General features: G+C 31.5%; 1 protein-coding gene across 10 annotated transcripts in view; it reads left to right on the top strand.

The window, feature by feature from the left end:
* The first annotated feature begins 120 nt into the window (after window positions 1-120).
* LOC139502815 (solute carrier family 15 member 1-like) overlaps window positions 121-17,242 on the top strand; it is a 45,823-nt gene continuing 28,701 nt past the window's right edge. For 2 of the 10 annotated variants that reach the window (XM_071292418.1, XM_071292419.1), the window contains exons 1-11: window positions 122-299; window positions 3,044-3,058; window positions 6,477-6,529; window positions 7,306-7,390; window positions 7,878-8,019; window positions 8,677-8,754; window positions 10,737-10,836; window positions 11,575-11,665; window positions 12,823-12,900; window positions 13,907-13,989; window positions 15,123-15,197. In XM_071292418.1, the coding sequence (XP_071148519.1) occupies window positions 230-299; window positions 3,044-3,058; window positions 6,477-6,529; window positions 7,306-7,390; window positions 7,878-8,019; window positions 8,677-8,754; window positions 10,737-10,836; window positions 11,575-11,665; window positions 12,823-12,900; window positions 13,907-13,989; window positions 15,123-15,197 (870 nt within the window). In that variant the 5' untranslated portion in view covers window positions 122-229. Of the gene's footprint in view, window positions 300-3,043; window positions 3,102-4,727; window positions 4,786-6,476; window positions 6,530-7,305; window positions 7,391-7,877; window positions 8,020-8,676; window positions 8,755-10,736; window positions 10,837-11,574; window positions 11,666-12,822; window positions 12,901-13,906; window positions 13,990-15,122; window positions 15,198-17,242 lie in introns of all 10 variants that reach the window. The other 8 variants (XM_071292417.1, XM_071292415.1, XM_071292416.1 and 5 more) reach the window with 7 other exon arrangements.

The following is a 17,242-nucleotide window of genomic DNA, read 5'->3' as shown; positions in this document are numbered from 1 at the left end:
AGAGAATAATATTTTATGGTGTTTTCTAATTGACTGTGATTATTTTTTCTTTCAGGAAAAACAAAAAAGCCAGTCCATAATTTTTCGGATTCGTGTACGTTTTGGGATTTAGAATATTGTCAAACGTTCTTCTGAGTCAGAGTCTGGAAAATTTGACAAGTGGCAAAAATTATAAACAATACCAGAAATTCTTGTCATAGTTATAAATGATAAATTTCTCTGCCAATGCATGGAATCTTATGGTGCTACAGAGACACGGGCTGACAATTCACAGTTTTCAGATGCTTTGAAAATTAATGGTAAAGTTGTTAGCCAACTGTAATTTTACCAGCTGTGCTTATTCATGCATAAAATATGTATCTCTTATCATTGAGAAAATATGGGTTTTTTTTGTTTGTTTGTTTGTTTATTTTTGTATTTGTATTTTGTAAATGTCGGCTGGTATCATTTCTGTATAGGAATTTACACCAATAAAATTATTTGATTTGATTTGCATAAATCCGATTTATCTGTTCATAATTTTAGTTAGAGAGTCTTAATAGAGGGTGGTAAAGGGGGGCCCTGAACACGGAAACACTTGAAATAAAAACCGCAAAAACGTTGCATGGAAAAAAAAAATCGGAAAAAAACGAAGCATGAGAAATACAATCGTAAATATTAATGGAAAAAGTAAAATAATTTATTAATCAGCCGTTCTTGGAGATCATCTTGTCATTATATAATGGACATGATGACCTTGCAGTCACATTTTAGCGTCCACTAGTTGCAACTGATTTGAAAGAAAAATATTATTCATAATAATTAATTTGATAGCAAATTATTCTGGGGACACATAATTTAAAACAATCTCCGGACTGACTTTGAATTTAGTCCTGGTTTACTTTTTAATCAAATGTGGGACAGGCACAAGAAATTAAGAGTACCGACACGAAACACGGAAAATAAATAAAGGAGAACACGAGGCACGCACGTCGAACAAAACACGAGAAAACGAGAAATAAAATGTCAAAACACGAAAACACATGAAATAAAAAGGCCGAAAACGTTGCACGAAAATAACCCTTTACCACCCTCTCGAAAGAAACCACGGATTTATATAGCACTTTATAAACTCCTAGAGAAATTACCAGGCTTAGTTCAAATAATTATATGACATCTTGGAAGGCTATTTTAAATTTTTACTTTGACGCCTTCCTGCGTCAATGTAAGGCGTCAAAGAAAAAAATATAATAGCCTTTCAATAAGTCATAATTATTTGGACTACCCCAGGCTAAGTCTGGTCCACTAACAACATCGAACCAGTTACTGACATGACTTAGTTAGGGACAACAGACACATTTCCATATTATAATTAAACTGCCATTTTGACCTATAAGGTCATTGACAAGGAAAATGCATCATAGGACACTGTGACAGAAAGATATTTGTTTTGTGACGTAAAAGATAATCCAGGGAAATGCATTACTTAATACAATATTCAGAGAATGTAGGATAAAAAGTCAGTCACAGAACAAAAAGTCACTGGACATAAAGTCACAATTCAGTTTTAAGATTTTTATTTTTCTTTGAACAAGAAAACACTAATCTTAGGCCCCAAAAAAATGTATGTCTGATTAAGGTTACACAACCGACCCTAAGTCATTTTATTTCCGTTGTAAAGTGAAAAATAAGAGTTCTCTGAATTCCGATCGATAAATCTATTTCTGTCATATAAGAACTGAAGTGGAGTTTTCATATATATGTCACCTTTATGAAACTGATATTTGATATTGTACTTCCATAAAGAAATGGAGGTTGTTTAATTAACATTTCATATACTTCCTTGCTACAAATCACAAGTCTTGTTTTCTTGACTTGAAGGGGTATCAGATTTAATGGTTGCTCTGGATTCCCCACTCCATTGATTAATTTGAACTCACGAGATCCTTTCTATGTCTGTCTGCTATTGAGGGTTATTGTTGTTGCATAATTTTAAATCATATGCATCATTTAAATTAAAATAAATGTAGTCCATAACATAAAGGTGTAACTAGAACACCCCTTCAGCCAAAATGGAGTCTTCCATATTATCGCTTCGAGTTGTCTCCTTTCCGTAACTAACTTTTGTCAAACAACGATACCTCGAGAAAAATTAACTCGTTCTGTCGATAGACGTCGTTTTATATTAAAACCCATCACAATTTAAACAGAGGAATGTGTACGAAAAGGAGTCATGCTCACTGACCCAAAGGAAATTAAATATTTAAAGAGTTAGGAAAAGGGGTTCAACCTAGAATTCACGTAGGAAAATAGGTGATAAGGTATGAAGTGAAATACCTTCTCTCACTCTCAGTGACTGCTGTGGAAAGTCAACTTTTAATTAATAGTACAAAAATAAAAGACAATAAGTACATTGTTCATACACTTGTATCGAGGATTGGCTATTTTTAAAGTTGAATAACTATTCAGATTACGTAAATTACATTTTACGAGTATTTTACACGTGTAATTGAATTATTTTTGAAAATAATACTAATACATGTATCAATGAAAACAATGGCAATTGTATCCCTCAGAGCAATCTGCTCTTTGATTGATATTTGAACCCTGTTATCAAATTGGTCCAAATTGAGGTCTAAAGGGTCCAAAATTGAACTTTTTTTTTATTTCATGAAAAATTGAATTCTTGGGGTTCTTTGATATGCTGAATCATGTATTTAGATTTTTGATATTGGACCATAAAGGGTAAATGTCCATTTTAAAAATTTTAAGTTCTTAGACCACTGTATGCATTCTGTGTCAGAAACCAATGCTGTGTTAACTATTTAATCACAATCCAAATTCAGAGCTGAATTAAGCTTGAGTGTTGTGTCCATACTTGCCCCAACTGTTCAGGGTTCAATCTCTGCAGTCTACAAATGTTTAAAGCTGCACCCTGTGGAGCATCAGCTGGTTCCCAGTTTTAAAGGGAAAATGTGTTATTTGTGTACAAAAAATATACCTCTTTGATCAGTCCAACAGTCATTATCTGTTTATTTTAGGTAAATGTTTATGTTTTTTACAGATGCAGTGGTTCTTTGTGAGCTATTTTGTTTTGAATTATCATCAGGGTGCTTGAATTGGTATTAACGTTGTGTGCATGGCCTAAAGTTGAAATGATCCTCTGTTTGATAATTTTTCAATTTTATAGGTCAATAAATGTTTTTATGCATGTTTTTACATTTTTAGGTTGATTTTTATATTTTTTACTCATTAATGAATTCTCTGTACACTATTTTTGCAATCTTATTTGATAGCTTGACATAAAAATTAAGAATGTGCATGGCCTATGAAATAACCCAATTTTTATTTTATCATGGTTACTTGTATGCATGTAGGTAAATAAATTTCACAACAGCTTTGACTGAGATTTGACTGTAAACTATTTAAATTTAATCAAATTTAAAGGCTAGTGAAAAGAATGTTAACTTTTGTGTCAAACTAATTTTTTCTAGGGGGAAGTCTCAACATGCCTTGACTTACAAAATGTATTTGGTTATTAGCTCAATTGTATTTTTAAGTACTTTGATAACTATGTTTGGTATACGGGAACCTTGCAAAGTTGGTATGCGTAAGTTTTCTCGTTTAAATTGTTTTACATTTGTCATTTCGGGGGCTTTTATAGCTGACTATGCGTAATGGGCTTTTCTCAGTGTTGATGGCCGCAAGGGTGACCAATAGCTGTTAATTTGTGTGTCATTTTTTCTCTTGTAGAGAGTTGTCTCATTGGTAATCATACCAAATCTCCTTTTTTATATGCCAGTCAGATAGTGTTCACCTTATCATGGTTTTATTATCAATGTTATGTTTTTGTGGTTTGGGCCATTATTCACATATACTTTAATTTGGATACTACATTGTATAAGGAAAATGTCATATTATATTAGGTGCATGTAATGATTGTATGGTGTACAGGTCTGACCTTGACATCATTATTATGATTTATTGTTGATTGTTTATTGTTACATTTGACATTTTGTATTTTCTGCTTCTTCAATAAGCAGGTGGAATTAATGAGTAATTACAAATGTAGCAAAGACTGATCGAGTCTGCATAATGTGTCCTGGGAAGATGACATGTGGATTGTTACCTTTTGAACAATCGTAAAAACTCCAGCTCAGCATTTATACTCATAGCACATCATCATGTTCATGTTCTAAATATGCATTATATTGGGAAATTAAGCAGTCATCCATTCATCCATTTGTATGTGACTACCTGTCCTGGTCCCTCTTGCAGAGTTCATTGCTGTGTTAAGGTGGTAGAAAGTTATTTTAGAGGTTAAATTAGCTAGCTATAAAACTGATTTAATCTACCATTTTCTACATAAATAAATGCCTGTACCAAGTCAGTTGATTTCTATTCATTTGATTTGTTTGGGTTTATGATTTTGCCATTTGATAAGGAACTTTCTGATATGCATGATATGTGTTTTCCTTGGAGATAATTTTCTATTATTATTTTACCTTTTAGCTGAAGGTGTATACTCTCAGATATTATTTAAGAAAATTGGAAATTGCTGATTCTCATACATAATATTCAGATAAATTTTGTACTAAATTGATGTTATTTAAAATTAGAATTCTGAAGTGAAAGAATAGTTACAGAAATTGTTATTGAACTGTTATGAGGTGATGTCACTCTTATAATGATAGGCAAATCTAATAATGCAAGGCTTGAAATATATGGAGTTACATCTTCTATTCTAGATCATGTCGTCATGGAGTTCTGATGAGGAGGAAGAATATACTCTATTTTCTAAAGAAGGTCTGATTTCATCCTTAATATCAACAATACTGTTCTTGTTTTCTTTCAAGTTATCACTTTTGTTTTGTAATCCTAGAGGGTTTTTACCCCATGTTTGTCTTGTATTCCCTTAATGCTATAGTGCTAACTCTACAAGCTAAAGTAGAGAGTTTTATAAACACTTAATATAATGTTTTAGAGCTAATTTCCTAATGCTTGAATTGTAGAATAAGTCTTCAGTTTGATTGCTTGCTTTGTTTGTATAAACACATAAAAATTATTAAATTATAATCCTGGTACCTTTGATAACTATGTACACCACTGGGTTGATGCCACTGCTGGTGGACGTTTCGTCCCCAAGGGTATCACCAGCCCAGTTGTCAGCACTTCGGTGTTGACATGAATATCAATTATGTGGTCATTTTTATAAATTTCCTGTTACAAAACTTTGAATTTTTCAAAAAAAACTATGGATTTTCTTATCCCAGGAATAGATTACGTAGCCGTATTTGACACAACTTTTTGGAATTTTGGGTCCTCAATGCTCTTCAACTTTGTACTTGTTTGGCTTTACAACTATTTTGATCTGAGCGTCACTGATGAGTCTTATGTAGATGAAACGCGCATCTGGCGTATTAAATTATAATCCTGGTACCTTTGATAACTACTTTAGCTCAAGCATTGTTATTAAGACTGACATCTGCAAACAATAAAGATAGGCATCATTAAACCTGTATATCATTATATTAAAATTTGATTGAATGTCATCCCAATTTCAATAATATACAAACAAAGCAAGCAAGCTAACCAAACTCTTACTCTACATGCATTATGAAACTAGCTCTAAATAACCCATGCTTTTTTGTTGTTGTTATGGGAGTTGCTGTAGGAGTTTAGCAATTTGTTTTGCATGATTTTGTAAAAGATTTTTTTTATGTGTACATGTATCTCTATATGCATGTGTGTATGGAAATGATTGTTATGCAGATTGAAAATGTGAACTTAATTAGTAACTTTATTATTATAATTGGTGTATAAAGTTTACCGTTTTAATGCATGCATTAGCAGGCCTTCCTATGATTGTAACAATTTAAAGTAAAGACAGAACCTTGTTTATTTGGTATTCAGCATTCATGATTATGCACGACAGGTAACTAGATTTCTAATCTATTAGAAGCATTATAAAAAATATTGAGAAATTGTCATTTTATTTTCTCACCTCATTGGACTTATATATGGTAATATACACTTCTCATGAGGACGAAATCATAGGTTTGATTCTAATTAATATAATACATTTTGTACTGAATCTTTGTGTATATTTTGCCACTGGATGTGAAGCATCTATAATTGGTCTGGTTATCATTCCTTAATTTTACTTGTCTACAAATATAGTCCTTACTGTGGACAGTGTATAAGTTGCAATTTTTCCAAATTTATTTCTTCATGCCTCAAAAAGCAACAAGTAAAAAAGGTGTGTCATGAAAGTTAAGTTATGTTTTGGTCCAACTGAAAAAAGTTTGAAATTAATATAAGCAATGAAATTATCTGTAACTCCTTAAATTTGGAAATGGCTAATTAACAGAACAAATTAAAGCTTGAGAGTCAGCTTACAAGCAGTGTTTGACTCAATAATGTTTGATTTTAATATTCAGTATGTTTGTTAAGATTGCAATTGAACAATATAGAAACATTTGTTACTTCTTTTTCAGATGATAACTTACTGAACAATCAAAATGGCAGTAGTGGAACAGCAAGGTCAAAGGTATATTCTAATTGGGATTTTTCAGGTTTTTTTTTAAAAGATGTTTATGTTTTTATCTTCAATTTGTGTCTTTGCCACTTACTATGTATTTAGAAATAACATTGAAAAATCAATATAATTAATGTGCATGCTTATTCCATATAACAAAGGGAAGGCTGGGATTCAGTTTTGGGTTAATTTCCCCGAACATGTAGAAATAAGGGGCCAAAAAGAAGCATCTTTCTAGTTTACAGACAATAACTTGTGTTTAAGTGTATGGATATCTCTAAAATTATACTACAAGGTTTCTGACTGCAAAGAAAAGGCTGGAATTGAGTTTTAGGGTTCTTGCTCCAAGGGGGTTCTAATAAGTTAGGGCCAAAAAGGGGCCCAAGTAAGCATTTTTGTAGTTTCCAGTGAATAACTTGTGTTTAAGTGTATAAATCTCTCTGAAATTATACCACAAGTTTCCATACTACAAAGGGATGGTTATGGGGGCTTATGGCTGAAATAATTTAGCAAATAGGGGCAAAAAAGGTGGAAATACAAGTGTTTTTCTGGTAAAAGGCAATTTAGACAATTTAAAAGCAGTGTAAGGGAGGTAATCCCAATTCCATTTAAATAATACTGTAACATTATATTTTTTAGTTTGATTACCTCAGTTACACTGTTTGAAAATTATGTATTAAGAAAAAAGAAATGATGATTGTCTTGAGATGATTAGTTGTAATTTTTTTTTTAGAAGTTACAATTAATTAATATTAATTTTAACCATGACTATTTTTATTCTCTTACAGGAATCCAATGGAGGTTATCCTAAAAGTGTTTTCTTTATCCTGGGGACAGAGTTTTGTAAAAGATTTTCTTACTATGGCATGCGAGGTATGTGTTACAGTATTTAAATTGAGTTTTCAGTTGTCATGATAATGCAAGTTGTCTCTAGGTTTCATTAATTAGGCAAATGATTAACTAGCAATTACAACCAACAGGCAACTGTATTTTTGGTCGGATTTTGTATCAGAATATATAGAAAAAATAATGTGCATATATAAGTTATCCTCTCTCTCCCTAGCTAAGCAGCTCGAAGTACTCACAGTACTGCCCTGTTAAATTTGACATAGTCTGGGTCCAATTTAAAAACTTACCATTTAAATTGATATATATTCCAAAGTCATAGTGAATATTAAAACAATATGGATTGAATAGGACACACACTACATGTATAACTTTTACTTTTGCTTTGAGCATTTATGTTGAGGGACAAGCTTGAAAAGCTTTTAAAAAAATTGTGTATTACTTTCCTCATGAAATTAAAGATTTAAGATATAAATGTTCATTTTGAAAGTGATGTAATATTATTTAATTTCAGCCATTTTAATTTTGTACCTGACAAAATGGTTAAAGTTTGATGCAGATAATGCCACTGGTGTTTATCATGGATTTGTGTTCCTCTGTTACTTTAGTCCTCTGTTTGGAGCAATCATTGCCGATGGTTACCTGGGTAGATACAGGTAAGTTATGTGTTCATCTGTTACTTTAGTCCTCTGTTTGGAGCTATCATTGCCGATGGTTACCTGGGTAGATACAGGTAAGTTGTGTGTTCCTCTGCTACCTTAGTCCTCTGTTAAGAGCTATCATTGCTGATGGTTACCTGATACAGATAAGATCATGTGACATCTATAAAGTGATCTACATGGTGTAACAGTACATTATAATAATGTTCCAGAAATAGCTGTGTATAATCCATATTTATCAAAGAAGAATTTGTCGTGAAGCTGTATAAGTGAATACTTTTTTTTTAAATAGATTTGCATTATAATATTTATAAGGTAATTGATAAGATAATTTAAAAAGATTATGAATGTCATTCTTTTTTCAAGAAAAAATCAAAATAGAAAACATAAAAAAAACACTATGACATGAGATCACTAAAAACTTTTTCATTTTATAGTCATGATAGTAGGGGTGAAATGATTTTTGAGTGTTATTTATGGTTTTGGAAATGTTATAATGTCTGACATTAATTTTTCAGGACAATCCTATATCTGAGTATTATTTATGGTATAGGAAATGTTATAATGTCTGACATTAATTTTTCAGGACAATCCTATATCTGAGTATTATTTATGGTATAGGAAATGTTATAATGTCTGACATTAATTTTTCAGGACAATACTATATCTGAGTATTATTTATGGTATAGGAAATGTTATAATGTCAGCAACAGCAGTACCACCACCAGAATGGTAAATTATCTTTTATGAATACATGTATTATATTATAGTTTTCAACATTTGAATTTAAATAAAAACAATGATTTTAATGACGTTCTTCAAACTCTTTGAGTACATACCTGTGGTAAAATATGAATATATTGGTTGGGCTGTTCTGATCATACTCTTACGTCATATTGTTTTTTTTTGATGAATGAGCTACTCGACATCATTGAAAGAAGATGTAAAAATATAAGATTTTACTATAAAATAAATGTTTGTGAAACCGAAAGTCATAAACACAAGAAATCATAAACAAACCATGATTAAAATCATACAAATCTATCTAAATATGTTATTGTAAATAGTTTAAGTATGTCACTTATTCAGGTTGCACCATTCTTTTATGTCATTGTAATTGTGCATTTATTATGGGAATGGCAAATATTTGCCTTTACCTAGAGCGCTTCATTTAAAAAGAATTGCCATATTTGTCCTATTATAATAGAAACTAGAACACACCCGCGAAATCGCGGGCATTCAGAGCGGAGTTAAAAGTATGTAAAGTGTTGTTAGAAGTTTTATACCTCCTCCTTCATTTCCAAAATTCCCAATTTTTGGTTTTCTATCAATTTCAATATGAACATACATTTAGTATGTTATGAACATTTAAGTAAGGAGCCTGTAGTTTAGTGGTTGTCGTTTGTTTGTGTGTTACATATTTGTTTTTCGTTCCTTTTTTTGTACATAAATAAGGCCGCTAGTTTTCTCGTTTGAATTTTTTTACATTGTCATTTCGGGGCCTTTTAAAGCTGAGTATGCGGTATGGGCTTTGCTCGTTGTTGAAGGCTGTACGGTGACCTATAGTCGTAAATTTCTGTGTCATTTTGGTCTCTTGTGGAGAGTTGTCTCAACATGGCAATCATACCACATCCTTTTTTGTTGTTAGAAATGAATTTTGTAAAATATTTAATGAATGGAGAATTTCAGAAAAGGTATCAAAAGTTCACATGAATAATTTTAGCGCTTATCTGTATATTACTATATAAATAAAGTGTATTTACTGTCACTTCTTAGTTTAGTAATCGATCCATGGTGGTCAATTGACATAGTATACAGACCCTCTCCATTTAATAAACTCTGAACAGAATTAAAATACACTTTATTCGTACTATTTGTTTGTTCAAAGTATACAAAAAAACGCAAACCGGAAGTATAATCTGACTTAAAATTTCGTCCAATGACGGGACAATATCCGGATGCCTTTTTTCTCGTTTTTCTCCCAAAATAACTCAATATGAATAATCATATGAATGGATGACAAATGTGACTATGCACTGTACATATAGAACACAGAGTCGTGTTGATTAATTTATTGTGGAAAGAAGAGAAGCGACACCAAAAATGAGGTCTTCTCGTTTAATAGTATAGATAATTTTTGGGGGCTTGAATTTATACCGATTTTACCATGGGTTTGACCTTTATGTTGATATTTTACCGCTTGCTGTTTCATGGATAAATACTTAAACTGCCTGTTTACTGAATAATCTATGACACTCTAGTCATGTTTAAAATTTTCAGCACATTTTTCTGAGGAATTACAAATCAAGCTTTCTTAATTTTGAACATCATCTTTACATGGAATTCTGTGCAATGCATTTTTGTATTCATCCCTCATTAACGTCATGTTTACCCAATACTTAATGTCCATGTTAGAGCTATAAATCAAGACTATCTGATATATGGTGTTAAATCTTTATAATGTGAACATGATTTTCAGTGTGATGCATTTGTTACATTCATCATTAATCCCTTGTTTCTAAAGTTCACTACCCAATAACCCAAGATCTCTAAAAATAGAAATTTTGAAGTCAGTTGACTGTACTCAATGGTAATATATCTTATTATAAAGTTAAAATATCATGAAAATTTCAGTGTTAAATCAATTATCATAGTAAGAAAATGTTGTAAAATCAGCTACAGTACTGTATGAAACCTTTTATTTCACTATGTAGGATTGGGCCAATGATTGCATTAATCCTGATTGGAATTGGTACTGGAGGAATAAAACCTTGTGTAGCAGCCTTTGGTGCTGACCAGTTCAGACCAGAACAAGTAAGGATTTTTCCTAATTATGATATTACTCTATTTATCATTCATCCTGCTGTCTCTTTGAGTACCAGTCTTTGTAAGGATCCGGCATTCTTCTTTTAAGTGAGCATCATCCTAAATTAGAAATTGTAATCCTGTTTTTCTGCAAGTTTGGTAATTCGAAAAATCTCTTAATAAACTTTGGTTAGAATGATAGTAAATTACAAAGTTATCTCCCCTTAAATGTTAATTTTGTGTGCATTTGAACCAAATTACATCTTCAAATACCTCTGTCTGATTTTAAGTCAGTTTGACAATTACTCATTTTGCTTGGGTAAATTTTTATTTATTTTATCACTTCAAACTAAATTAACTAATCCAGAAACAATTATATTGTATACATGTTGTGATAAAAGATGTGAAATGACAGAAATAGATAATAGTATACTGTTTAATTTACTGCATAGTTCTCTGCTCATTCAAAAAGCATATAAGATTCAGTGAATTATCAAACAATAGCACCGTGTCCAAGATTGGTGCACAAACATATTTAATTTGCACAAATATTTGTGTTCCTCATTTAGAGGCACAGAAATTGCAAGTACACTCTCAAAATCTTCTACTATGAAGAAAACAACTTAAGTAAGTCCAAAAATCGCAATATTAAATAGCCGCGAAGTGGTCTACAAAGGGTGAAACGCGAAATAAAGTATCAGAGAAAATAAGTTGGTTTACAGTAATTGTTTAATTTGTATATTTTAGGAAAAACAACGTGAAACCTTCTTCTCAGTGTTTTATTTCATGATAAACTTAGGAAGCATGTTTTCAATAATACTGACTCCAATCCTCAGAGGTGAGTATTTACAGGAAATTTTGACTAGTAATTTTAGTTTAAGATTTATTTTAAATGTAAGAACATGAAAAGAATAATTATAATTGAAGAAGGCACTCGACTTTACATGAGACAACACACAGTATGAATATGATCAGAGTTTTGCACAGTTCTTTGAAGAAAACAAATATTATGAATTTATACATTTGTACTACTGTAATTGATTTATTTGCAACCTTTTAGATGTATGGAGAATTGTAGTTGCACAAGAATAATTTAATTTTGAATGTAACACATCTTCTGATTGGCTGACGTTATTTTGTTATGAGCCCATAGACATAATTTAGTCATGTGACTGTGACGTCATCAACGTTTTTTCATGGTTTTCTACGGTTTAATTTTTACCTAATCTCAACCTAAGTACATCCTTAAGACATTTAAGGAATGATTGTAATTTTTTTCTGTCTATGAAGAAATAACATAAAAAATGTGGTGCACACTGAATAACGCGCGTAGCGTAAGAAATTAAGAAATTAGAATTGATACATTAAGCTGGTAGAGCATCAATTAAGGATAAAGATAAGCTAAAAATATTGATAGGTCATGGACCTCCTTTTTAGAGATATTTGAGACTTAAAATATGGCGGGAAAAGGCTGAATTGGACTTTCACCTTATATTTGCATTGGTATTATTTGGGTCTCAAAATAAAAGAAAGAAAATCAAGAATCTTCTAAAATTTGGATAAATTACCTATCATGAGCTATTAAGTCTTATATGAAAAAATAAATGGGTGTTATGGGGCAAAATATTTTACATTGTATTGTATGGAAAAACACCAAGGAGTCCGAAAATTTGACACAAATTCCAAAACCTCACCTAAGTACATCAAGTAATTTGCATTTTGTTACTTGATACAAAACATCATTTGCTCTGTTTGCTTGTTTGTTTTATTGAAAGAACAGTAAAATAAAATGAACTATTTTTCATTGATATATTAATTTTAAATTAAGTTCTGGGAAGTTTTACACTCCTACCTAGGAGTCTACTCCTGTATTCGGAAGAAGAAGAAGAAGAAGGAGGAAACAACCTGAATAAACGACTTTGGTCAGCTTGAAATCTATAAATTAAATTTTATTTAATCTTACTGTTTACATGTATTTGTTATTTTTTCCAACAGCTGATGTGCATTGTTATGAAGCAGAATGTTACCCATTAGCTTTTGGTATTCCAGCTATTCTGATGATTTCTTCTGCTGGTAAGTTACATGACATGACTTAGCAATTCTAAATTGCTCTTAAACATGTCACATTAAGTCATTATTATAAACATTTAAACAATAGTCATATTTGTCTCTACCATTCTCAATGGTAAATACTCGAGAAATATTGCAGTTTTGTGACTGCTTATTTCTGTGATTGGAAATAATCATGTTTTGTTATGTTTATTGTTCAAATGGAGTCAAACAGATTCAAAATCTGTAAAAACATGTACTTTAACTTTTATATACAAAATGAAATTTTGAATCGAAAGTGAATTATTCAATAAAAACTTGCACCACTTGCAGTTTCAGGAGTTTGTCAACAGAAATTACTTCCCTGTCAGCACTGAGGATGTGGCTATGAATCCTGGTCATTTTTTAACACTGATAGTGGTGTTTTTGAATCTGATCTTATCTGACAAGAATTGCCATTTTTCCTACTGAAGGTCGTCCTTCTTTCTAGGTCACTCAGGCTTCTTCCAACAATAAAATAAATAATCGGCCATGATATATCCAGTGAATGGAATTTAACACCAACAATCAAACAAACCAATGTAAAATTAACTTGATAAAAAACTATTTTCAACCTTTTTTAAGAAGTTATTTTGGCTGCTTATCAGTGAAAACATGCAGGATACATCAATGAGACAGAAATCCAATGACAAAAATAAACAAAAGTCATCTAGTGCATAAGATGCAGTCTGATATATGTCAAGTTATTAGTTGTTTGTAGTCAATAAACAGTGTGCATTAATTAAACTGAAACAATCGAAGATGTGTCATCAACACTATATTTTCAAATAAAATAAGATATCTGCATAGTTACAGTTTGATGTTCTGTATGCATTTACAGCTGATAGTACACAATTACACATTACCTGGTAAATGTGATTTTTGTATTACATGTACTCCCATCACATTTATCTAGTTGAATATCATGAATAACTTTGGTTTACCTTAACAAATATTATATAAATAATTACTTTTACTTGAATGTTTTCAGTGATATTTATAGCAGGTGGGAGATTATATAAGAAGATTCCCCCCACTGGTAACCTCATTGGCAGGGTATTTAAATGTATTTTTGTAAGTAATATAACGATTCTCCTCACTTGTAACCTCATTGGCAGGGTGTTTAAATGGGTTTTTTTTAAAGTAATATAATGATTCCCCCCCCCCCACTGGTTTCCTCAATGGCAGGGTATTTAAATGTATTTTTATAATTGATATAATTTATGTTAACAATTTAGCTGCCAATTTGATTTCTTATGTGTTTTTTATTTGACTGCAAATTTCAACTGATAAATTCTTGGCACTGTCAGTTATGGTGTTGTGTCAAGAAAATGGATTCTTCTTTTTGTTACTTTATTGAGGTGTTCTTGTATGCTTTAATTAAGTTTCAGCTCAATAAATACATGTAGGTAGTAAACATTGATTGAACTGATACCTGACAATATAAAAAAGAAGATGTGGTATGATTGCCAATGAGACAACTATCCACAAAAGACCAAAATGACACAGACATTAACAACTATAGGTCACTGTACAGCCTTCAACAATGAGCAAAGCCCATACCGCATAGTCAGCTATAAAAGGCCCCGATAAGACAATGTAAAACAATTCAAACGAGAAAACTAACGGCCTTATTTATGTAAAAAAAATGAACGAAAAACAAATATGTAACACATAAACAAACGACAACCACTGAATTACAGGCTCCTGACTTGGGACAGGCACGTTCATAAATAATGTAGCGGGGTTAATATTTTTGATCCACAATAATAAAAGGTCTTAGTTACCACGGTTATTTAGTTGGGGATTTTATATGTAGTGTCCAAAATTTTCAAAGAAATTCTAATGAAGTAAAAAAAAATATTTTATACTTTTTTCGTTTAATTAATGTCAAATTATAATGCCTTGATCTAAGTTTCTAACAATGATTGCATCATTCATGACAATAAATTGATAATTTATTATATTTCAATGTTTTCTTTTGTTGTCTGAGATTTATATTTTACAGTAATTTATGTTTCAAAAAAGTTTTTATCTTTAAATACTAAAATATGCAGTTGCTGTTGTCAAATATTGGAGTATTCAACCATAAACTTGATTCTAAATTTTAGAAATTTAAACATTTTTATAAAACTGTTATGTTTGTGTATATATGCTAACCATGAACATTTCATATATTTACAATTTTTTTTCTTTTATAATTGTAGTATGGTATAAAAGGAAAGATTTCACATCCAGATAAAAGACCACATTGGTTAGATCATTCTGTTGGACTTTTTGAGGTAATGAGTGCAAAAACTCTGTAGCAGGCAGTTGACATTTACACATATGGACACATATTGGATATATTATAAATCAGCGTTTACAAATTTATACTAGCTGCTTCAAATTTTTTTCAGGAGTCTTGTAGACCAAATGTTCTAAGTAGTTAATTTACACTCTAATTAGCCTGTAATCACTTTAATTGCAAGGTGTTTTTGACTCTAAGTAGACTAGGTTTGCCAGTTTTCCTGCCCAAGTCTGGTTTTTGTCGAGCCTGCAACTTTTGTTGCAGAAAGCTCGACATAGGGATAGTGATCCGGCGGCGGTGTTAGCTCACTTCTTAAAAGCTTTATATTTTAGAAGGTGGAAGACCTGGATGCTTCATACTTTGTATATAGATGCCTCATGTTACGAAGTTTCCGTCAGTCACATGTCCAATGTCCTTGACCTCATTTTCATGGTTCAGTGACCACTTGAAAAAAAAGTTCAGATTTTTTGTAATGTTGAATTCTCTCTTATTATAAGTAATAGGATAACTATATTTGATATGTGCGTACCTTGAAAGGTCCTCATGTCTGTCAGACAGTTTTCACTTGACCTCGACCTCATTTCATGGATCAGTGAACAAGGTTAAGTTTTGGTGGTCAAGTCCATATCTCAGATACTACAAGCAATAGGGCTAGTATATTCGGTGTATGGAAGGACTGTTAGGTGTACATGTCCAACTGGCAGGTGTCATCTGACCTTGACCTCATTTTCATGGTTCAGTGGTTATAGTTAAATTTTTGTGTTTTGGTCTGTTTTTCTCATACTATATGCAATAGGTCTACTATATTTGTTGTATGGAATGATTGTAAGGTGTACCTATCTAGCGGGCAGATGTCATGTGACCTTGACCTCATTTTCATGGTTCAGTGGTCAAAGTTAAGTTTTTGAGTTTTGGTCTTTTTATCTAATACTATATGCCATAGGTCATCTATATTTGGTGTATGGAAATATTTTATGATCTTTATGTCAGTTGCGCAGGTTTTATTTGACCGTGACCTCATTTTCACGGTTCATTGCACAGTGTTAAGTTTTTGTGTTTGGTCTATTTTTCTTAAACTATAAGTAATAGGTCAACTATATATGTTGTATAGAAGCATTGTTAGCTGTACATGTCTGCCTGGCATGGTTCATCTGACCTTGACCTCATTTTCAAGGTTCATTGGTCTTTGTTTAGTTATCTTGGTTAATGTTAAGTTTATGTGACAGTTGTATTAAAGCTTAGCTTTATATTTAGGACTATCAACATAATATCAATGATTAGTATAGAAGGCGAGACATTTCAGCGTGTGCACTCTTTTTTAGACTTTAGGTACTTTGGCCTCCTCCACAAAAATCTTGCTTTCATGTGCTGAAAGTGGTATAAGTACTTCCCTTTCAAAACAAAATAGAATAATTTAATTTTGGATGTAACGCGTCTTATGATTGGCTGACGTTATTTTGTTATGAGCCCATAGACATAATTTAGCCATGTGACCGTGACGTCATCAACGTTTTTTCATGGTTTTCTACGGTTTAAAATGGAAGTTAGAATTAAATTATAAGAAATGACTGTAATATTTTTTCTGTCTATTCGAAATAACATAAAAAATGTGGTGAACACTGTTAAATAACCCGCTACGCGCATTATTCAGTGTGCACCAAATTTTTTATGTTATTTTTTCATAGACAGAAAAAATATTACAGTCATTCCTTAAATAAATCTGAAAGTTTCAACAGACGAAGAAATTAATAATGTACAATTGAAATAAATTCAGAAAACAAATTTAAAATGAACGAAATGCAAGTTGTTATAGTTGGCATTTGTTTTTTGTATGACAAATGAAAGTAGGTTCTTAATACTGAAAATTGAAGACTTAATCATGTTGATAGTCCACTAGCCTAAATACCACATGTGAAGATAGCCGGTAAGATCAATTTGTTACATGGTGTGCTAGTGACCTAATACACTATATATATACAAAAGAAGATATTTATGTCTGTCCATTCATCCTTCAGGCCATCTGTCAGTCCATCCTTT

Source organism: Mytilus edulis, chromosome 14 (assembly GCF_963676685.1).
Source record: "Mytilus edulis chromosome 14, xbMytEdul2.2, whole genome shotgun sequence".
Taxonomy (NCBI): domain Eukaryota; kingdom Metazoa; phylum Mollusca; class Bivalvia; order Mytilida; family Mytilidae; genus Mytilus; species Mytilus edulis.
Note: the sequence above shows the minus strand (reverse complement) of the source record. Positions and strands in the feature narration are given on the sequence as shown.